At 44.4% G+C, this 23,120-nt stretch overlaps 1 protein-coding gene across 1 annotated transcript in view; it reads left to right on the top strand.

Moving 5' to 3' along the window:
• Positions 1 to 6,380: 6,380 nt before the first annotated feature.
• The window catches only part of LOC128330337 (epididymal sperm-binding protein 1-like), a 31,174-nt gene continuing 14,434 nt past the window's right edge, over positions 6,381 to 23,120 (top strand). Inside the window, exons 1-4 of the mRNA XM_053263028.1 lie at positions 6,381 to 6,452; positions 6,982 to 7,078; positions 17,600 to 17,755; positions 21,549 to 21,695. Of these exons, the coding sequence (XP_053119003.1) occupies positions 17,641 to 17,755; positions 21,549 to 21,695 (262 nt within the window). The 5' untranslated portion in view covers positions 6,381 to 6,452; positions 6,982 to 7,078; positions 17,600 to 17,640. The remainder of the gene's footprint in view (positions 6,453 to 6,981; positions 7,079 to 17,599; positions 17,756 to 21,548; positions 21,696 to 23,120) is intronic.

Raw genomic sequence — 23,120 nt, forward strand, 5'->3', positions numbered from 1 at the left:
TCAGGTCTCCTCAAACAGAGCCCTTCTGAAATTATATCAACCTAGTAATTAATGTCTGAATTGCAACATAGAGGTAGCTTACAAGCCCCAGAAGCAAAGGCTCAGCTTCAGATGAACTTCCATATCATTCTGAATTGGTTGTTCCCTAAAAAGCATGGCGTTCTTGGCAAACCTGTTCTCACTCCCATCCTGGAGTGAATGAGCTGCAATGCCAAGGCATCTAACTATTGCTATGAATATTCCTATAATGGATTGAAAACCCAGCATCATCCAATGATTGTGGCAGCTCAGAACAATAAGGTATGTCAACTCAGTTCCTCCAAAGGTAAATTGGGAGTTACCCTCTGACTGCAAATTAGAACAAGGTCAGATTCTGCTCTCAGTTCCTCACAGTAAAGTGAAGCAAAGGTATGGAAAACAAACAATATGAGAGATGTGCATAGTGCTGGTGGAGATGGGTCTGTGGTCTGGAAAATGAAGAAGAAACTTTGCAAAATGTACTGTCTTAAATGTGTGATTGGTTCCCATAATAATTCTTGCTAATACTACGTTTTACTATGCAATACTACATAATACTACGTAAGCAGAAAATAGCTACGTTTTTAGTATCTGCATGATCAATGAGAAACTAATTATCATCACTACTATTATATTAAGGCTATTACAATTTTGAGGCATACACTTAAAACAATTTACTAGGGATGTGCAAAAAATTTCGGGCACAGAACGATCTGTGCCCGAAACGAACAATTTTGGGTGATTCGGGGCCGAACCGAATCACCCCCAATGTCCTCCGATATTTTTTGGGCACGAGCCGAATCACCCGAATTTCGGACCTGAAAAATTCGGGTGATTCGGTTCATGGTTGATTTTTGGTGATTTTTTTAAGTTTTAGTGACTTTGGGGCAGTTCAGGGGCATAGCATGGGATCTGGGCAAAAGGAGTGGGGTGGGGTGGTAGTGCCTAATGGGTGCAGGCTACCACCCCAATTTCAGGGGGATTGGGCAAAGGGCTGATTTTTGGTAAATTTCTGAAATTTTCATGTCTTTGGGGCAGATTGGGGCATATTGGGGCAGAAAGTGGGGCCTGGGGCAGAATAGTGGGGTGGGGTGGTAGTGCCTAATGGGTGGAGGCTACCACCCCAATTTCAGGGGGATTGGGCAGAGGGTTGATGTTTTGAGAATTTTTGAAGTTTGGGTGTCTTTGGGGCAGATTGGGGGCAGAAAGTGGATCTGCCCCAAAGGAGTGGGGTGGGCTGGTAGATAGTGCCTAATGGGTGGAGGCTACCACCCATCCCCAATTTAAGAGTGATTGGTCAGAGGGGTGAATTTTGGTGATTTTATTTTTTAAAAACTTCTGAGGTGTGAATTCTCATTCTATCATAGCAAATGAGATTTTTTTCAATTAAACAACTCTCATGACCCCACTTTCACTTTTTCACACTTTCCTTTACTATGAATAATATGAGGAAGTAATCAATTTAGCACACTTCACCTTATGAAGACAAACCTCATAAAAATAAAATCACCAAAATTCACCCCTCTGCCCAATCTCTACTCTGTTAAAACCTGTATGTGAAACCCTAAATAAATCAAATGTCTCAAGAAAAAGAGCCACAAGACGTGGGGGAGGAGACCTCAAAAGGAAAGGAAAGGAGGAAAGAAGAGGAGGGCGGGGAACAAGCTCAGGAGGAAAGAAAAGTAAGAGAGGGAGCTAATTCCATTATATTAAATATATATCAGCAAAGAGAAATAAAATACTGATAGATACACCACTAAAAACATCCGGCTTTTCATTTATCCCAGCACAAAGACAGAAAGAAAGAAAAATTGGTAAACATCTCAGCTGACTCACATAACATAGGGTTAATATCAAATCTTAAAGCCAGTGTCCAAGGACACTCTCTCATTAAGGGGGGGACTGAACAGTGCCGGAACTTTAGATGCCTGGGAAGAAAGGGTTATCAAGTTTCTATACAGTAACATTCCTTCAGTTAGAATCCTTCCGCACAAATCTCGCCATAGCTACCTATCCAAGGACTAGGGAATTCTAATAAAACACACCCAAAAGACATATAGCTAAAGCAAATAAACTTTTAAATAAGATTTAAATACTTAAAAGATCCCTTTTTGTAAAATCTTCTTAAATTATCTTAAAGTGAAACACCACTTAACAGTCTCCCCCCCCCCCCCATGCCAATTTCCCCTCCTGGTATTTGGCAAAAAGTACCACGATTGCAACACCAGAATAAAAAATCATCATCACTCCATCTCAGCTGAGTAACAAGTTCAGAAATTCTTCAAAGTAAAGTCAAGATCCAAAATGCTAATTGACATGAACTGTGGTTGAATGGCAGTTCCATCAATGGTACTGAACTACAAAAGACCGAGAAGTCCCGATTCCACTAAGTAAGATAGAACATAGGAAAACAGTCCTCCTCTTCTTCTGCCAAACAGCCAGTTCTCACCAGTCATTTTCATTTCATTTCCCCAGTCAGAGCTTCAAATGGGTAGTAATAGGAAGATAATTGTCCAGCCATAAAAGACTTTGTCAGCCGTGCAAACAGAAGGAACTATAAATCCAGGGAAGATCTTTCGAGATCCTGACAGGCAAATCCTCCCTAACGCAGATAAACCGAGTCTTTTCTAGTTGGGACTTTGTAAGTAAAACTTAAGTTGGTTAAATGTGGCATTGCAAAGCAATTTTAAAAAGACCCATAAAAAGCGGCTTTTCTCTCCAAGCCAATCTTCTTTGCCATTCCTCTTCTCCATTGCAGATGTCATAACAAAATTCACAGTCATCTCTGACAGATTACGTGTAGGTTAAAGATCAAAATAAAATAAATAATTGCTGTAGCCTCCAACATTTTAAAAGGATTCTTCAAAGCAAAACTAAAAGCTGATAGCAACTGAATGCTGAGCAATCTGGTCAATTACATAGAAAGATTCAAAAATAGAAAATAAGCAAAAGTTGACAGTAAAAGAAAACGGTAAATCTGACAAACTCACAGCTGTGCCAGGAAGTTCAAGGTGAGGTGGGGGAGGTTCACAAAGAGAGAGGGAAAGGGGGGAAAAACCCATACCAATCTCCAACAAGTGTTGTGAGTAGTTTAAAGTTTAAGATTAAAATAAGAAATAAGTAATTGCTGGGATAGCAAACATTTTTTTAAAAAAAAACTCTTCAGGGCAAAACTGTTAGCATTGGAATGCTGAGATCTCCAGCAAAGTAAAGATAGCAAAAAAAAAATAAGCAAGAGCTTTCAATGAAGAAGAAGGGAAAAAACGTAGATCTGCCAAACTCACAGCCATGGACATCTCAGAGATTTATTAGGAAAGATAAGATAAGAGGAATAGAGCAGGTCATCTGTAATTAGGCGGTGAAAAGCCTCTCTTCATTCGGTCCGATGATCACGGAAAGGTCTCTCCAGATGTTCATCCAGGGTTTTCCAGACCTTTTAGGGTCTGAAGACCCCCTAGACTCCCACCTCTAGGAGGAGGATTAAGCCCCATACACATACCGACCTCCATCTAGCCGACAGGAGGTGATAAAACCAAACGATTGATGAAAGCCCTGACAGCTGGTTTAGTCAGGAGTTTTCGTTCCAGATGCCATTTTGCTATCCTATTTCCTTGTTTTGAATCCCCCTCAATCTCTTTCACTGCTTAACTCCCAAGTGTGAATATTATGCGAGAGGCAGAAATGCTTCTCTCCATCCAGTTCCAGACTCTGCATCTGTTGATAGACTTCTGACATGCTCTCCATTTTCCCCCCTTACACTCAATAGTCCCATTTGCTTTAAAGGAAGGTACTCCACTCCTTTCAATGAAGGTGCTCCACTCCTCATCAACACTTCCGTTGTCCTTTTTTGCATCTTTCCCAGCTCTAACATAATCTTTTGGAGAACCGTGCACAATATTCCAAATCTAGGTGGCCAGATTTGGCTTTTTAAAAGCCAAATTCTGGCTTACGGTCCATTTGACCCATGAGTATACCCCTTAGGTTCTGGCCACTCTGTTCCAAATGTCTTTGTACCACCAAAACATTTGGCCTGGTATCTACACTCTTCAATCACTTGTGTTGATGCCCTGGCTGTTTTGAAATCATTCCTTCCCCATTGGTCCCCTCTCCCCTAAATGTCTGCTTAAGGGCCTCTTTCTTACTTTCTCTCTGCTCTCTTCTAGGCTGCAATGATTCTGTAGCTGCATCTGCCAGGGGCTGAGGAAAATTACCCCAGACAGAAATGAATCTGGTAGGGGCCACACACACACACACACACACACACACACACACACACACACACACACACACGTGGAAATGTTGGGGAAAATACAAACGTGTCCAACCAACTCCTCAGTCCTCCTCAACTTCTTCTGAAGACACTCTAGGTGAGGAGGTGCCCCAGGCTCCTGAGTGATTGTTGAGACTGGGTGGGGGTGTGAATATTAGGAGAGTGGTACAGCTACTGCTACTGCTACTGCTACTCCGCATATCTGCTTTTCAATAAAAGTTTCCAAAATGGTTTACATAGCAAAATAAATGATCAATACATTAGACGGTTTCCTGTCGCCAAAGGGCTCACAAAAAGCTAGGATTCAGGCACCTGACAGACTTGTGGGTCTGAATATAAAGTCCTTTGGTGAGAAGCAGGCTCCCTTTTGAAGAAGGAGATGACAATATTTCCTTATTGATATTCTGAGTGTTGCACCTAGAATTCCTATGGCTGCACAAAAATTAAAAAGCAGTGCAGGCCTTGCTTGTAGAATTACAATTTCAGAACAAAGCAAGATGCATCATGGAAGAAAGGGAAAACTAGCCCTGCCCCCACACCTTCAGGGTCCTAGTGAGTACGGACTTAGGGGCCAGCCCACACCAAAAAGCACAGTGGCCAGCCACATCCCCAGTTATTGTAGCTGCTGAGACTCAAGAAATCAATGCATCTGTAACAGAATTGCTTCCTTCCAAGAGCAGCACGTCTAGCATTTGCTTTTGGGCAGCATGTCAGCTGTCAAACAAAGGGATCCTTGCCTAAGGTGTAACTGATCAATGGTATTAATAGGTTTGCCTTTATTCCAGCCTTGTTGTTCTCTCTGGCACTTTAGACCCTGCAATGGGGTCACGTCATATCTCAGAATAGTACTTCCACACTTCCTGCGGTGTGACACCACAGTCCCTACGCATGCCATTCACATTTCCAATGCCTTATTTCGAATTTAATTGCTGTGATGTAGAGCTAGGACGTCGTATATCTGGCGTAAAAAAGTTGCTGGTTTTTTGGGTTGTTAGTTTCTGCGAAATTGCTCCCCCTGCTGCTTATGTTCCAAATGTGACTTGCCTGAATGGAGGCATTTTGCTGCTATTGAGCAGCTAGTCTGGAAAGAACCTCTGCCTTGATTCCAACAGTATGTTGTTTTCTGTTTCTTCTCCTCTTCCAGATGTGAATCTCATGGCAGACGCTCTAGAAAGAGAGCAGGTATGGAAGTGCTGAGTAGAGGATCTTCCCGAACAGAGTCCAGGACATATCTCTGAGAGGATCCCTTCCCCAGTTCTGCAGTTTCCTTGAAAAGCAGCAGAATATCCCATGGAGAGGGTGGGGTTCCTGCTTGCAACCCACCCAGTAGGGGTGCCCAGACCATTTCAAAGAAGGCAGGGAGGTGCCATTCCCTCTCTAACAGCTCCATGCTTCTCACTTTCAGCTCATCATGGAGAAGGAGTTCTTCTTGGAGGCTATTCTCAACAGCACACAAGACGCCGTAGTGAATGGGCAGGAGACGCTGGAATACAGCAAGGACGAGACGGTGGAAGCCATTTTGGTGAGTGAGATGCAGAAGGACTATTCAGTCCTTTGGAAGAGAATGACTGAGCACAAGCTCTGTCAATCCCTGAGGCTATTCTGACGATCAGCCAAAATCGAGCTAGGGGAGCCTAGCCCGATTTCGGCTGACCGTGTGAACCACTGGGCTCAAAGGCGAGCCCAGTGGCTCCCAGGAGGTTAACCCGCCCAAGTACCCCTCCCCCTTAAACCGGGTTTGGTTTTTTTTTATCGTGAGTAGCCACGGCGCGGCTCCATGCCATGGCTACTCACAAGTAGACCTCCAGCAGCTATGCGGCCCCCGACTCCCCAGCACCCGCTGATTCTGTCACAGAGCCGGCAATCATGTGGGCGGCTAATCCGGCCACCCAGGACTCCCGCCCTGCTCATGTGCAGGAATTGCTGGCTTAGCCTGCTCTCTCCACTCACTCTCACAAACCAGATCTCACTGATCGTGAGACCTGGCTCCCTGACTGCCAGGACTGTGTTTTGCGGGCTGGAGCTGTCCTAGTACAGTCCATGTGGTATTGACTGACTCTTTTCTGCTCTTTGACCTCTCCTAGGAGATTATGCAAGAAGTGAAAATCCACCCAGACCGAGGATTTCTCTTAGGTTTTGCAACTGATGCAATCACAGCGCTAAGGTACAGTATACTCGTAGTCATCAGGGAGCAAATAAGAGGAGCAAATTTTGTGAAAAAAGGGAAATGGCTGGAGAAACCTAGGATTTGCAGGAAAGACAAGAAAAGTGGCTTCTCTTGGCAGTGTTCAGAGCCTGAAGCCCTCCTAAGCTCAAGTGCAGCCTTTCTGCAAGAGTTTAGCAAATTCTCAGCCTCCCGGTACATGTGTGTCAGATCCCAAGCAGAGACAAGATTTGTACCTGGAGATCTCCCTTTTAAAAATTATTTTTTATTTTTTTTAATTTTTTAAAAATAAATTAAATTAATTCTAAAACCAAAACAAAAAAACCCTTTGCTAGATATTTCAGCCTTTATCCAAATCAAGGCCTCTCCAGAACTGAATTTGTCATTTTGGGGAGGAAAGGATAAAATCATCACAGACCTATCATATTTAGACTTGCCTATTTGCCACATTTCACTTCTCTAGTTGTGCTTTAGTTGGCTGGATCACCATCCCTCCTCACACTGCAAAATCTGATACTTTCCTCTACAGCAAAATGAAGCCTGCTCCGGCTTCCAACATTCAGTCCAGAGTCCTGTACGTGGCGGTGTCGGCCTCTAGCCAGCTGGACCCTGAAACAGACAGCCAGGTAAATTCTTAGTGAGCTTTTTAATCCAGCGACTTTCATATACACGCTGAGGTCCTGTGGGATGAAACAACATCTCTGAATCATGGCACCGGCCTAAATAATCACATGGATGTCCCCCTCGCCATGCTACTGAGAGCTAAGGCAGAATGGAATTAGTCCCACTACAGGGATATTCCTTGGTGGCCATCCCAAACCATTCTAAAGATGACCTTTTCCTGTACCATCCCCAGAAATTAAGTTGACAAGAAATTAAGTTGACAAGATCTTAAATCTTTTTGAGGTGTTATTGTATGGTTTTCTCTTTCTTGTAAGCCAGTTTGCCTTGAATAGGAAAGTGACCTAGAAATATTTTAAATAAACCAGCAAATGGAATGGGCTCTGCTACTGATTTCTGTCAGACCATGCCCTGATGTCTGAAAGGATGAAGAAGAACCCGGACAATGAGTGTGCAGTGTACACAGGTACAAATCTGTACACTACTACAATTATTCATACATTATGTTGAATACAGGTACTGTTTCACACTTCCTGTCTGTACTGGACATTTAAGGGCCTACACCCAGGTTCACTTTTAGAATGAACAACAACTACTATTTTTATACCGCATTTCAACAAAGGTTTCCAAAGCAGTTTACACAGAGAAATAACAAATAAATAAGAAAGATGGATCCCTGTCCCCGAAAGGCTCATGAGCTAAAAAGAAACATAAGGTAGACACCAGCAACAGTCACTGGAAGTACTGTGCTGGGGGTGGAAAGGGCCAGTTACTCTTGCCCTGCTCAATAAAGAGGATCACTGCGTTAAAAAGGTGCCTCTTTGCCCAGTTCATCGGGCAAAAACACACTCATTCACAAACACAAATGCACAGGAATCTGTACACTAGTACAACATAATGTCTGAAAACTGCTAATGTCTGAATAGGGCTATGGTATGTTCTCCTTTCCAGGAAAGGTTCTCTGTGAGAGCAGCTGTGAGGGTCTTCCACCAGCTCAAAGAATGCAAAGGCCAATTTAAACATCCAGTAAACCAAGTGTTATCCCAAGGAGCACTCTCTCCCGCTAGACTCTCTTTCTCTGATTCTCATTCCACCCTCTCTTCAGACCTATTCATACACTATGTTCAACACTTGTATCTTCATAGGAAACTGCCATATACTAAGTCAGAGGAACAAGAAAGGGATGGAATGGGGAAAATCTTTACAAAAATACATTAAAAAGATAATTGACACACAACAAAATTAAAAACATATAGCTTAGTCCAAAATCACGTTGAAAGCTTAAAATCTGTCTTGTCCCAAATCCAACTGGATATATAGTTCATGTCTAATTGGATAGTATACAATAGTACTGCCAAGAAGAGTGACATGAAAAGTCCCAAGATGCAATGGAATAATCCAAGGAAATCAACACAAAATACCAGACACATTTCCACTTTCTATAAGTCTTCAGTGGCAATGTAGATTTGTGACTCCTTGTGATCAATCTTATATTTCATGAATATATAAATATTCTAATTCTCCTCCTTGTGAAGTTTTATCTGTTAAGGACTATTCATAGCCTTTTTTAAGCTTTATCTAATACATGACAATACTTTCAGTCAGGGGTGTAGCTATAATTGAGTGCTATTTTCTTCATTATGTCCCTCACCCCAAGGGCCTGCTGGGGAGAGGGGCGAACACGGGCCCCCTCTCCCCTACCTACACCCCTGCTTTCAGTCAGATTACATTATAACTTTGCGTTCCAGTTGTATTCCTTTACTAAATTCTGCATGGCATGGCAATGGCCAACAGCTTGAATGGGTTGGGTTTTTTTAAAAGAAAATTTATTTAAAAGCATAAGAGATTCATGGAGGAGAAGAGGCCTTCTAATATGCTTGAAAATGATTTACCTTTTACACTGTAAAAGAGATTTTAAAACAACATTGTAAGAGATGAACAATATTGTACATTGAAAATGTCAACAGAAGTGGGAGTGGCGCTTAATTTTTCAAAAAGAGAGCATTACCAGGCTTCAGAACTATCAGAGAAGCCTGCACACCTTCTGCTCCTGTAGAGACAGGTTGCAGTTTTATGTGAAATGAAAGGCACCTTGTGAAAGTTCAGAAACAATGTTCTCTGAAGCTATTATGTCATCAATCTCCATGACGCTTTACATAAACAATAGCTCTCTGTTCAAAGGAGCTTAGTCTTGTACTAGTAGTGGTAGTGAGAGAAGGAGACAGGTTGTTTTCATTGATTAGATGTTGTGTTTCTCTGGTACTTTCCCCCAAAGGACTTATCCAATCTATAACTGGGTGAACTGACTAATGCTAAACTACTGCATTTAATTGGTCTCTGTGCACAATTGATTATATATTTTTTCTATCATTGTTTTTGAGATGTAAGTTCTTTGTTATACTGTTAATGCATATTATACAGTTATATATATAGTTTATATTTCCTATTGTTACGTCACTAGTATCACTATGTCATATTACATCTGCTCAAGAACCATAATAAAGGATTTACTTATTCTCCCCACAGTACTTCATACTTTCCTTTGCAATGTTTGTATGTGGACAAAATTCCAGTACTCTCTTGCTGGCATTTGGGGGAAGCACTGCGTCTTATAGAGATACATTAGGCAAACATTCATCTGGAGGCTTTAGAGACAGGGCTTCTATCCCACAAATCTCCTTCGGGAGAGAGTATGTGCATTCACACACCAGACAAACTTACCCCGAAGTCCCTTCAAGATCCTTGGACCCTTCAACACACAAGTCAGGCTTTGTCTTGCAAATTCTAGCTTGTCTCGAGGTATTTCCAGGTTTTTTAAATGCTGGTTTTAAGCTACTTTTTTCTGAAAACACCAGAACAAATAGGGAGGGGCACTGACGTAGAATCATTAGCATAAGAGGGATACTGTCTTTGAAATGCAGATGTAACTCTTTAGTAATCTCTCTCTTTCCTCTCTCTCTCCCCCGCCCATTGGCTAGAAGGAAAACACGGAGGCATGCCATGTGAACTTGTAAAAACAAAAACCGAGAACAGAGGGGAGGGGCTGCTTCCCTAAATGCCGCGAGTGTGATTCGAGTTGACTTTGGTCGACATTTACCCCGCAGCACTTACTTTCCCCACAGTGCTTCATACTTTCCTTTACAGTGTTTGTATGTGGGCATTTACAGTACTCTATTGCTGGCATTTGGGGGAAACACTGTGTCTTATAGAGATGCATTAGGTAAATACTAGCTGACCCCGCACAGAGCATCTGTGCAGTAGTGCACTGAGCCTGTGGCATCCCCCTGCAGCGCTCTCGCTCGCTCGTTCTCCCCCTGCTGCTTGCTTGCTCTCCCCCTGCCGCTCGCTCGCTTGCTCTCCCCCCACCACTCGCTTGCTCTCCCCCCGCTGCTCACTGGCTCTCCCCTGCCACTCGCTTGCTCTCCCTCCCGCCGCCCGCTTGCTCGCTCTCCCCCCCCCCCCGCAGCTCTACCCATTGGGTGGGCCAGAGCCAGGCCATCCTGCTGCCACCTCCCATCTCCCCCTCCTGGCTGGTAGGGCTTTGCCTGCCGTCTGCCCACCTCACCACCACCACCATTATTTCTTCCCGCCACCACCTCCTCTTCCTGGCCGGCGGGGCTTTGCCCGCCGTCCACCCACTCCTTCTGGCTGGAGGGGATTCGCCTGCCAGCCCTCCACCTCTGCCTCCTGGCAGCCGCCATTCTTTCTCTCCACTTCAATGCTGGAACTCTTACACGCTCTAGAGCACCTGCGCATTAGTACTTGATCCCCTCACCTTAGAGATCTCGCCACCCTCACCTGAGCTCCTCCTTCATCCCGTTGCTTCCATCCCCTTCACCTTTCTTGGTTGTGACTGCAGCATTGCTGCCGCCTATTGGCCAAGCTGCAGCCCCCTATCCCCAGAGACCTCCCCACCCTCACCCGAGCCCCGCTTCTGCTCCTCCTCCCAGGAGCAGCAGCAGTGGTTGACCGGGCCATTCCTCGCTGCTGCTGCTGCCACCACCATGGCCGCTCATTCCCTTCAGGCCGCTGACAGGCCTGGGCCCATCCCTTGCCTGCCTGCCTCCCTCTGACAATGGCCTCGGTAGCCCCAAACAGCAGCAGTGGTTAACTGGGCCCTTCCTTGCTGCTAGTGCTGCCATGGCCGCTAATTCCCCCAGGCTGCTGACATGCTTGGGCCCGTCCCTTGCCCTTCCTTCTGTCTCTCTTCCCCCTCCCTTCTTTTTCTCCAGAGCAGCGGCAGCCTCCTTCCCCCTTTACAATCAAGAACATCTTCCGACCAGTAACAGTTGCATACCAACTGACCTTAACCACCACAGGCTCCTCCTCCTTATCTGCAAAGGGAATCCCCACTGCCCAATCACCACAGTGCCACAGGCTCCTCATCCCTATCTGCATATGGAATCCCCACTGCCCAATCACCATGGTGCTTCTGCTCTCACAGGCTTCTTCTCCCTATCTGCATATGGAATCCCCACTGCCCAATCAGGTGCTTCTGCTTGCAAACTCTGTCAGCCAATCGCCTCCTTTCTGCCACGTCCCCATGCGTCTTGGAGAAATAATAATATAGATAGATAGATTCATCAGGGTCATCTCTGGAAAGTGATTGGGAATGCTGCGGTTATTGAATGTCTGCCTGGACACATTCCGTCCCAATCTAATCTCCAGTTGAAAGACCATGGCAAGGGATGGGTGTATGAAGCCTCATTTGGAAATCCAGCATCATATACGAGAGTTTACAAAAAGGCTGTTTGTTTGCACAGCCAGCCAAAGCAGGCCTTCAGTTGAGGTTCTCTGCCTAGCCAGGTCCTGGCACTGACTTGAAGGAATAGTGGAGAGGAGACATTTGGACAGTTGTGGCATTTGGTCTGAGTCAGGGATGTATGTAGGGTTTATTTTCAGTTGTTTTTCACCTTAGATCTTACTTTGGCTTGTATAAGTATATTTCTGTTTCTGCTGCCATCAGTTATACAATGAAGCCTCTGTAACTCTATTGGTTTCTTCACCCTGACAATATAGCTTTGCACATGTGAGGAGGGTTTGTTACAGAAATCACTGCCTACTTAAAGCAAAACAAGAATACTATTTATTTAAAGATGTTATCTGAGGTTTGTTTGTTTCGCGACTGATTAGTAGGGCTGAAATTTTGCTCGGTTGCTAAGTTGAGGATTGAACTTCTCACAGCACTTAAGTTACTTTACATACAATATATAAGGCTTTTCATCTCTGAACCCAGTTCCTCCCCAGAACTGTACTTCATAACCCAGGCTTTATTACAGACTGTCCGAATCTAACAATATCTTTGTTTGCTGGAATGTCTGTTCATTTCACTATGGCTTCAGAGATGACAACAATACCTCTTACAAACAAAAAATCATACTTGTGAGATTTTTCACCATTCAGAATGATGTCCTATGAGTAGCTTTGGACCTCTGGAGACGTGTCCAAAGATGAGGGAGGAGATCTGGTCTTGTGGTAGCAAGCATGACTTGTCCCCTTAGCTAAGCAGGGTCCACCCTGGTTGCCTATGAATGGGAGACCACATGTAAGAACTGTAAGATATTCCCCTCGGGGGATGGAGCCGCTCTGGGAATAGCAGAAGGTTTCACATTCCCTCTCTGGCTTCTCCACGATAGGGCTGAGAGAGATCCTGCCTGCAACCTTGGAGAAGCCACTGCCAGTCTTTGTAGACAATACTGAACTAGATGGACCAAGGGTCTGACTCAGTATATGGCAGTTTCCTATGTTCCTGTGTCATTGAGGGGAGGATATATCCTGCTCTTCCTCCAAGCAGCCCAGAGCGGTGTAATACATACTTAAGTTTCTCCTCACAACAACCCTGTGAAGTAGGTTAGGCTGAGAGAAAGGTGACTGGCCCAGAGTCACCCAGCTAGCATTCTGGCTGAATGGGGATTTGAACTCAGGTCTCCCCAGTCCTAGTCCAGCACTCTAACCATTACACCACACTGGCTCTCTGTGGTAAAATCTGTTTTACCACAATGTAAGACACAATCATTCATATAATAAAATGAGTAATCTTATTCCTGCATGTGCATCTTATATGTTTCATCAATTTGTGCATCTGCTGTGGGGATATTCTATCTACCAGCACTCTAAAGGGCATTATTTTGTATTACTACACAATAGCTTCCAAAGCAATGCTATTTGTGGAATAGCCTGAAACAGTGACTGAAGAAGACTGCCAATCTTCATACTTTGTTAATGGGCAACTGTTCTACAGGGATGTCCCAATTTTATAATTTCTAACCATCAATTGTAAAAGGGAACAGTGACATGTGAGAATGGAATGCTTGAATGCCACTTGCACATTTATTATCCAATATACACACCTAGAATTATATAGTTAATTCCCTAGATTAAATCCTTCCTTCACAACTTGCATAACAAGACTTTGTGCTTCTGTAACATTGCACAAAACATCCTGGAGAAGGATAGAAAATTGAAAACTCTCCAAAAAGAGGTCAATGCCAGATCTCAACAGTTGTGGCATTGATCACATCCTGGCAAACATTCAGGTTTTTAAAATCATCATTCTACAGAATCTAACAAGTTGCATCTCAGAAATCTACTAGACAAGAGACCTTGTTATATAACTTGACTTTGGGGGCAGATTCAGAAGGAAAATCTGTCACATTTTTTTCCAATTGTTAATTATAAAGAGTCTCTTTGCAGCAATCTTATCACACCATAAATAAATGTAAGAATTAGGATGTAACCTTTGATTGGCTGGGATTTAAATTCCACCACATGATCCAAAGGAGCCTTCAGGCCAGCTAAAAACATGTAGAAACTATAGAACAGCTCATAAAACAAAACAATAAAAATCTAGCTAACAACCAATAAAATGAGTAGACTAGTCTCAGTAATATCTGTGCAATCTAGAAAAATCTAAGCACCAAACTAGTTGTGACCTTGGGAGATCCATATGATAGATGTGGCCAGGGGTGGCCCTTCCATGAGGGTGAGGCAGCCGCCTCAGGTGTAGGCAGATGGAGGGGCACTGGAGTAGGCAGAGGTGCACCTAGGTAATTTTGGAACCTGGACCTAAAGGTCTTTGGAGGCCCCGCTTCCCTGCAAATTAAACATCATCATGCTCTGCCAGGTGACCACACTGCCCGGGACAGACTAAAGAGGATTTGGGGGCCCCAGGGGTTGTGGTGCCCAGACTATACATGGTCACTATATAAAGAACTGGTCACTTTGTGACACTGGTGAAACAAGCCTAATTTCATATGCTAGCTCCGGAGCATATCTAGTGTACAAATCAGGCTTGGCTCACAACACTGGTCGAAGACTATAATAAAGATGATTTGATTTTATTTGATTTGGCATTGAACGGCGACAGAATGTATTAAACATCAATTCTCTCTCTAGGATATTAGTCTATCATGGGTAATCCTAGGGAACAGTGCACTGGAGTGTCAAACTAGTATTTTGAAGCTCATAGGACAGTGTGCCACCATTTCTTTGAAGCTCATAATAAAGTGGAGTTGAAGTCACATAGCATGTTTCAGTCACTCCTTTCTAAGAAAAATATGCATTTGCTGTGTTTGAAATTGCCTGGGTTTCAGACACATCTCTTTTCCGATTTTGGCTTGCATATGTTTCTACCAAGAATGAAAAGGGACATTGGAACAGGCCATTGGTGATTGGCTGAGGAGCTCCTTCACTCACACTGTCTTAAATAGGGCTGGAAATCCCAGCCTGGCCCCATAACTCACCCCCATTTCCACAGCTCTCATGGCTACACCAGGCGGAAAGGATTTGCAAAACCTTCCTATTTATTTTCACAACCATTTCTGCCTTATTCAACACTGACATCCAATGTTTCCGAGGTTTCTCTGTAAAGGTTACCAAGTGATTACCTTAGAAAAGTGGCGTTTTGTCCTGATTGCCAACAGAGATAAACCCTGATCCAAGAGCTCCTTGCTGGGCCAAGTTCCTTTTATGAATTTAATCCTTTCCTCCTTAAATACAGTTACTAGCAAGAAGTTGGATGCAAAAATATCTTGGGAATTTGGAGAGACAGTTCCTTCATCATTTGGGGGGGGGGGGAGGTTATGAACCCCTGCTTTAAACTGAAGAATTGGTCCTGTAGTAGCAGCAGGGTTCCAGCAGAGGGTGTTTGTAAATCACATACGTGTGTGGGTCTGTTGAGCTGGGAAGAGAAGGAGAAAGGGAGATAAAATGGCACTTCAGGAAAAGGATTTTGCAGAGTACTCTGGCTGCTCTTTGGCCACATGGATGAACAGCCCACACTCATGCGATAAAGGGATGTGCCTGGAAGCAGTTGGGATACCTGCAGAAGGTGTCCTGAGGGGCATGTTCCCAGTGCATTCCCTTCCCAATCATGTGACAAGGATGGTATCGTCAGTGATTGTATCACTGGTGGCCTTTTCAGAAGATGAGCTTAAGAGCTCACTGGCTGGGCTTTTCCTGTCTTGCCTTCCCTCAGGACAGACAAGTCTTTCAGTAGCCCCTGGGAAGGTGGGAAAAGGACTGTCCTACCCAGCCTCACACACTAACTCGGGTCTCTATAACAGCTGGGGACAAGAGCTCCCGGGGCTGGACATCTTGTCTTCTGCCTTCCCCTCACAGCACCCAGGCCATGGAATGAGAAGCACTACTTCTCACCCAGGGCCTTTCCCAGACAACAGGCTTTACCGTTAGATTAAGAGGGGTGAAAAACTATGACTTTGGGGGCATATCGAATACTTCAAATTTTCCCCCAAACCCGACACAAAGTGGGGAATTATTTACCCCAGACATAAAGTGGGCTAAGCTCCGATGCGCAATGAAAAACTCAAATTGTGTATGGAATGTTCCCCGATAGCTCGCAGGGACTTTGATGTAAAACTGGATGATACCTGTATGTGAATGCACACCTGCTCTTCCAAAATAAAATTGCCATCTGGCAGGGCTCCAGGAGGTATCCCACATGAATACACAATGGACTGGGTCTCACAATCAGTGAGACCCAGTTTAGGGTGCTGAGTGGGAAGAGCGGGCTAAGCCAGCTCTCCCCGCTCACAAGCGGGCAGGGAGCCGTGGACGGCCAGATCGGCCGACCACACAATGGCCAGCTCCGAGATGGAGACGGGGGGCTGGGGAGACCGGGGGCCGCGCAGCCCCTGCAAACCCCAGTATCCCCTGCACGAGTGCGCAGAGCATACTGGGGAGACCCCCGAGCCAGGAGGCTGCTTTTAAGCCTCCCGGCCAGGGGTCTACTCATAAGTAGGCGCGGCATGAAGCCACGGCAAGGCTACTCACGATCGCAAAAGGCTGGTTTGCAGGAGCGCTTGCTCCGCAAACCTGCTTTTTGCCAGGGGTTCTCGAACAGGTTAGCCGCTCCAGAACCATCGGGCTTGGCTGCGAGCCCAGTGGTTCTGATGACCAACAAAAATCGGGCTAGCCTCTGCTAGCCGGATTTTTGTTGGTCGTGAGAATAGCCCCAATGTGATATTACAGAGGCCTCTTGGATACTGGGTGGGGGGATGACACTCAGAAAGATGCCCAAGGGAAGCCTGGGTGGAAGCCATGAGAATGGCACCAATTGGGCAAGAGGCAGAAATGTTCTCCAACTTCTCTCCCAGCTGGCTTTTCAGTGCTAAATAAAAAGATTCACCCCTGCTGTCTTATTTAGCACTGGGACAGTTCTTTACCCTGGAGGGTTGGAACCGCCCCCCACGGCATGTTGGGGGAACAGAAACAAAAATGGCCAGGAAGTTGGCTAAAGAAGTTGGCCATTCCTGCTGTGATATGTGCTCCTTACCCCCACTCTCACCCAAGCATCCTGCCATGCTCACAATCAGAGTAGCTAAAGAAGGATCCACTGCCCCCAACACCTCACCATGTGATTCACCCCAGGATCACTTAGGCATGGTAAAGGTAACCTTTAAAAATCCACCCTGGGCTGGAAGAGTCGTGGGTGAGCAGAGCTGGCACAACTGCTTTTAGCAAGCACGCACAACTGCTTTTAAAACCAGAATTCTTCCTGTTCAAAAGCAAGTTCTCATTCTATAAAGGAAACTGTCAGATCACAAATAGCCAATGTTAAAGGCAATTTAGATGTCATAAAATCAAATCAACACCTTTCAGTTTTGTAGGACTGAGGGGCAACAGGGTGGGAGAAGAAGCTCGTTCCAGCTGTAGTTTCGTCCCTGCATTTTGCCCTTTCCCCCAATCCCCAAAATAGCCCCCATGTTGCCATTAAAGTGTGTGTGTGTGTGTGTGTGTGTGTGTGTGTGTGTGTGTGTGTGGCCAGCTCCAGTCCAAGCCATTATGTTCCTGGCCATTCGGAAACCCTGGGCACAGCCATAACTTAATCTTCACTGAATTACCTTTGGAAACCATATAGAAGTAGGAAGCTTTGCTACTGACGCTAATTTGAAAGTCACCTAGTCCTGCTCTTTGAAAAGGTTAGAATTAACACATTTATTTATTTATTCATCTCCCAGCGATGACAGAATTTGATAATCTCTTTTTGTTGTTACTATTGGGGGAAGACGTGGCCAAGCGAGGCTTATAAAAAGAGTGAGTGATCGTGATGGGCATTCATTCTTCACACCTACCGGTTCCCTGGCTGAGTGCAGAGATGGCCTCGCCCATAGCTTTCCTCGTGTGCACCTATGGTCTTCTACCACTGCTTGCAGCAAGTCAAGGTAAGGCAGAATCCATATGTCACCTCTGGCTCCTTTTAGCTGGGTTAGCATGCTGCTGATTCCCTGCTTTGCCTCTTTTATCTGTCCATGGCTTTAACATTTTGACCTTTTTTTAAAAAAAATGCATACCAAACTTACATGGAAAGAATAATAGAAGCATCATGATAAATGTGATAGTTAAGTACCCATTTTTGTTAAAGTAATAAGTTCTTTGCCAACATAAAAAACGATAAATCATCAAAAGAAAACTTCTTTTAATCAAAATTCCTATATTATTCCAGTTTATGATGCACCATCCAATATCTTACAAAGGAATCCTACGTTGAATAAAAATTATATCTTTTAACCTGTGTGATCTCAGATCTATATCATACATGTTATTCTTCATTCTGGCTTTGCCACAAACCATATTTTATTACACACCCTGGTGGACATACTGTGCAATGCCCATTTTAATGAAGCATCAGCACAATTGCACAAGTGTGCTTTTACAGAAATCAGCACAAATTGCACAAATGTGGTTATGTGAATGATGGCCATTGGAAATAATGGCTGTCGATCACACAACTGTATTTGCACAATGTTTGCATTTGTGCAAGAATACTCTTTCACATGGACATTGCACATTATGTCAATCTCTGTCCTTGATGAGACTTTTAACTGTTTCCCATTGAAATGCCACTGCAATTCTTGCAGCCAATAGTATTCCCTACTGCCTACCACCAAGCAGGGATGTCCATGAACTGAGATTCAGCACCACAGGGAGGAGAGCAGGCAATAGGGTCTTTTTTTAAGAGGAGTCCGTCTCTTCACACTTGCTCTCAAGTGCATGCTTAAGCGGTACAAGTGCCCTCTACTGGACTGCTGCTGCTACTACCAGACCAGTTCTTCTATTTTATATGCACTGAAATCAGTGGGCTGAGCAGCTACCAGTCCCAGATGTGGGCCAATATTGGACCAGAACCTGGACAGCCATTCAAATATTGGACCAGAACCTGGACAGCCATTCAAATTTGATCTGTTGGGATCAAAAGATGACACGCGGCCACCATAGTAGGCTAGCAGACTTCAGACATAACTGCAGGATTTTGCAGTAAGGAGAACAGCTTCCCTTGAATTTTGCTTGTGTTCGAGCTGTTATCTGAATCACAGCTTACCTAATTTCCAATTCCAGAGTCACTTCTGGAGCCCAGAGGAGGAAAGTTGGAATGAATTTCCATCAAACCTCCAGTTAAAGAACTGTAGGAAACTGCATTGCTTATGTCCAATTCTATTGTATGTGGTATACTAGTATATTTACTGGTTGTCTTTGTTTTTCAAATGCACATATTGCCTTTCACTCATTATTGGTATCCAAGGCAGTAAGTAACATACATAACACTAGAGAACAACTAACAATCAAAAACAGGCACCCTCATATACAATGGCACAGTTGCGAGTACAGCAGAAAAAGAGTCGCAGTTAAAAACAATACTAAAAGCAGTGAGAAGAACAGCAATAAAAGGACAATTATGGGGGTGGGGAAGCAGTGAAAAACACAGAATATCTGCCTAAATTAGTAAGACAAACTTTGTCTGGCATCTGAAGGAGGACAACACAAGTGTGCAGGTACATCTTCCATGGAACTGAGCTCCATAATGCAGGGGTTCTCAAACTTGGGTCCTCAGATATTGGTGGACTACAGCTCCCATGATCGCCAGCTGCAGTGGTTGAAGGACATTGCCTCTGGGGATGATGGGCTGTAGTCCAACAACATCTGGGAACCCAGGTTTGAAAACTCCTGCCATAATGGGAGCACAGAGGAAACACACTCTCCGGTTATCACCTGCCCTCCCTTCACAAGAGAGGGCACCCTAAGAAGGGCTTCCAGTGATGCCAGGCAGACTAGTGTGGTAGTGGGTAGTCCTTCAGATACTTTCATTCCAAACCACTTGTTGGGAATTCTCTCTGGTAAGAGATACCCTTCTATTACAGCAGAGTGCACTGAGGCACAACACAGTGGAGTCTGCCTAGGCATGCGTGTATGCTGAGAGTAAAATAAACCTGGAGCCAGTTCATAGTTTCAAATCAATATAAGGAGTCTTCACTGGAGAACTCCATTCTAGATAGGAAAGTGGAGAGACAGAATCTCTAATCTAGCTAGCTAGCTGGATGCAGAGGGATGGTTTCTGCATCTCTGCACACATGGTGCAGGGAGAGATGAGCATGTGTGTTGCAAGGGAGAAAAATGGGGAGAGAAAGTGGCAGGAATAGAGGAAGTCCCTGAAAGGAGCAATCTACATATCAAAGGGATAATGTCAGACCAGTAGTCTTGATGACCAAGTAGATGACCAATGTCTTGACCCCTCTAGCCCTCTGACTCACTAATCTGTCCCCTCTGTCACTGAGGCATGAGCCAGAGCAGAGTCCTTCACTTCCAACACAACTTAGGGCTTTAAAGATCAGAATCAAGGCTGTGAATGCTGCCCAAAAGCAAACTGAGAGCCAAGTTGATGAAGGTTTTTAAGGACAGGTGTAATATGCTGAAACTGGCCATCTGTCAACAACAGGCTGGCTGCCATATTTTGCAACTGCTTATGTTTCTGAATGCTTTTCAGAGTAGGCCCCATGTATAATGTTTTACAATATTCTGAATTAAAGTCTGGATGTTACAAAAACACGGATGACTGTAGGCAAATAATTCCTTTCCAGGAGGGCACACAGATGGTTTGTTCATTTATTCATTTACTTACTTACTTATTTAACATATTTATATACCACACAAAACCTCCATCTCTGGGAAGTGTACAACAAAAACAATACAAATTAAACAAAACTAAAAATGATTTAAAAAATTAAAAAGATTAAAAATTATTTTTTTTAAAAACCTGTAAATCTAATAAAAGCCTGGGTGAACCAATGTGTCTTCAGTGCCTTTTAAAAAGTTGCCAGAGATGGAGAGGTTCTTGTTTCAACAAGGAGTGCATTTAAAAGCCCAGGGACAGCAACAGAGAAGGCCCATCCCCGAGTAGCCACCAGAGGAGCCACTGGCAACTATAGATTAACTTCTCCAGACGATCTCAACGAACAATGGAGCTCATGGCTAAGAAGACGTTCTCTAAAAACCCAGGGCCTAAGCTGCTGAGGGCTTTATAGGTAATAACCAGCACGTTGTATTTTGCCTGGAAACTTATAGGCAGCCCTTTCAAGACAGGAGTAATATGGTATCTCCAAGATGACCCAGAGACCAACCTGGCCACCGCATTCTGTGCCAACTTCAGTTTCCAGACTATGTACAAAGGCAGCCCCACATAGAGTGCATTGCTCTATTCCAGCTTGAAGGTTACCTGCTTGCTTGCTTTATTTATTTATTTGTCATATTTTATACTGCCTGATATGTATATCTCTAGGCGGTGTTCAAAATGTACAATATTTAAAACAGATTCAAATGCATAACAACAACCATAGAATAAAATTATTAAAACAAGTTATTAGAAAGATTAAAATTAATTCTAATTAAAAGCCTGGGAGAAAAGGCAGGTCCTGAGGTTCTTCCTGAAAACAAACAGAGAAGGAGGTGCTCTTATTTCAGCAGGAAGCTTATGTACTGCATATGTACCAAAGATATGAAAAGGTGGCTACTGAAAATGTCCTCTGTTGCCTCTGGACACTCTACTTCCAAAGGCACTTGTGTATGAGGGGGCACTGGTGCCTAGTGGGAGTTAGCTTTTCCATCTGTGTTCCTGCCCCACAGCTTCGGGAGGTATAGTGCAATTCCTGTTATTTCTCCCTTTTCCCTCTGTTTCCTTTTCAGGACTCCCTCCCTGTGAATTTCCTTTCACTTTTGAAGGGAAACGGTACTTTTCATGCACCACAGATGGCACTAGGAATGGGCAGCTGTGGTGTGCCACAACGAGCAACTATGACAATGATGGCCAATGGAGGACGTGTGCCATTCATGGTGAGGGATGCAGAATTTCAACGTTACAATTTCCTTAGGGGTTAACAAGTTGTCCCATAGAATATATTTACAGTATGTGCACACTGTAGCCTGCCCTATTCTATTCTATGGATTTGGGGCAGGTAACAGAATGACAGACATGAACACCAGTAGGTTACTTTTCTAACAGTTTATCCAGGAAATACCTGGGTTGAGTGTTGATACCACTCCTTGCCCCATCAATAAAGGTTGTTCTGCTAAGGTTGCAGGAGGGAGCAAGAAGTTGATTTTCTCTCAGTTCCACACTGGTGGGTCTCCAGATTGAGTGCGTGTGGACCTGAAAGAAGACATTCCAAGTACTATATGCGAAGCTGGAAAATTGTTTTTAGTTCTTTCCCTTTCAAATCCACCCTTGGTGGTGTCAGTTTTAGGCAAGTGTATTCAGTGCCAAACTTCAAAAAGGGTTTTGATTAAAAACAACCACACCTGAGGGTACTTCCCTTTTCACAATCTCAAATATATGGTGCACTTGTTAGGAACAGAGGAACCACTGGTCTGCCTCATACCGAGTCGGACCATTGGGCCATCTAGCTCAGTATGCGCTACACAGACTGGCAGTGGCACTCCAAGGTTTCAGGAGAAAGTCTTTCCCAGCCCTATCTGGAGATGCCAGGAAGTGACCCTGAGACCTTCTGCATGAAAATAGGTGCTCTTCCACTGAGCATCTCCTAAGGGGACTATCCTTATAGTTGCTCACATGTACAAAGTCTCTCTTTTCAAAGGCAAACCAAACAGACTCTGCTTAGCAAAGGGGACAATTTATGCTCACTACTGCAAGACCAGCTCTCCTCTGTTGTTGTTGATTCTCTGCTGCTGTCGAAAAGTGGTGAGAGATAGATAGATAGATAGATAGATAGATAGATAGATAGATAGATAGATAGATAGATAGCATATCCGTTGCTAATCCCATGTGTGGCAGCTCTCGCGAGGAGGAGCAGCACCAGGCGGACAGGTGGGGAGAAAATGGCAGTGGCTGCAGTGGGCAGGGAGAGAAGGCGGCGGGTGGGAGGAAGAAAACAGTGGGAGCAGGAAGACAAAGAAAATGGGGGTGGGGGAAATGGGGGTGGGGAGAAAGTGTTGGTGTATGGGTGGCGGGGGAGAACTAGAGGCACAGATGCATTGTACCTGGCCCAGCTAGTTCCTATAGTTGTTGTTAGTGGCTCACATGATACACAGCATACGGTCACCATATGCTGTGCTGCAAGGCTGCTGTGAACTTTTAAACAGCCCCAACATTATTGAGAGCCAGAAGTTGCCCAAGCAGCTCTACCACAGCTTTCCATTTGCCACAATGAGAATACTGTGGTAATGCTGCTTATGCAACCAATGGTTCTGAACAGCGTTGGAGCTGCTTACAAGCCCACAGCAGCCCTGAGGTGGGGTGTT

Source organism: Hemicordylus capensis, chromosome 6, assembly GCF_027244095.1.
Source record: "Hemicordylus capensis ecotype Gifberg chromosome 6, rHemCap1.1.pri, whole genome shotgun sequence".
Taxonomy (NCBI): domain Eukaryota; kingdom Metazoa; phylum Chordata; class Lepidosauria; order Squamata; family Cordylidae; genus Hemicordylus; species Hemicordylus capensis.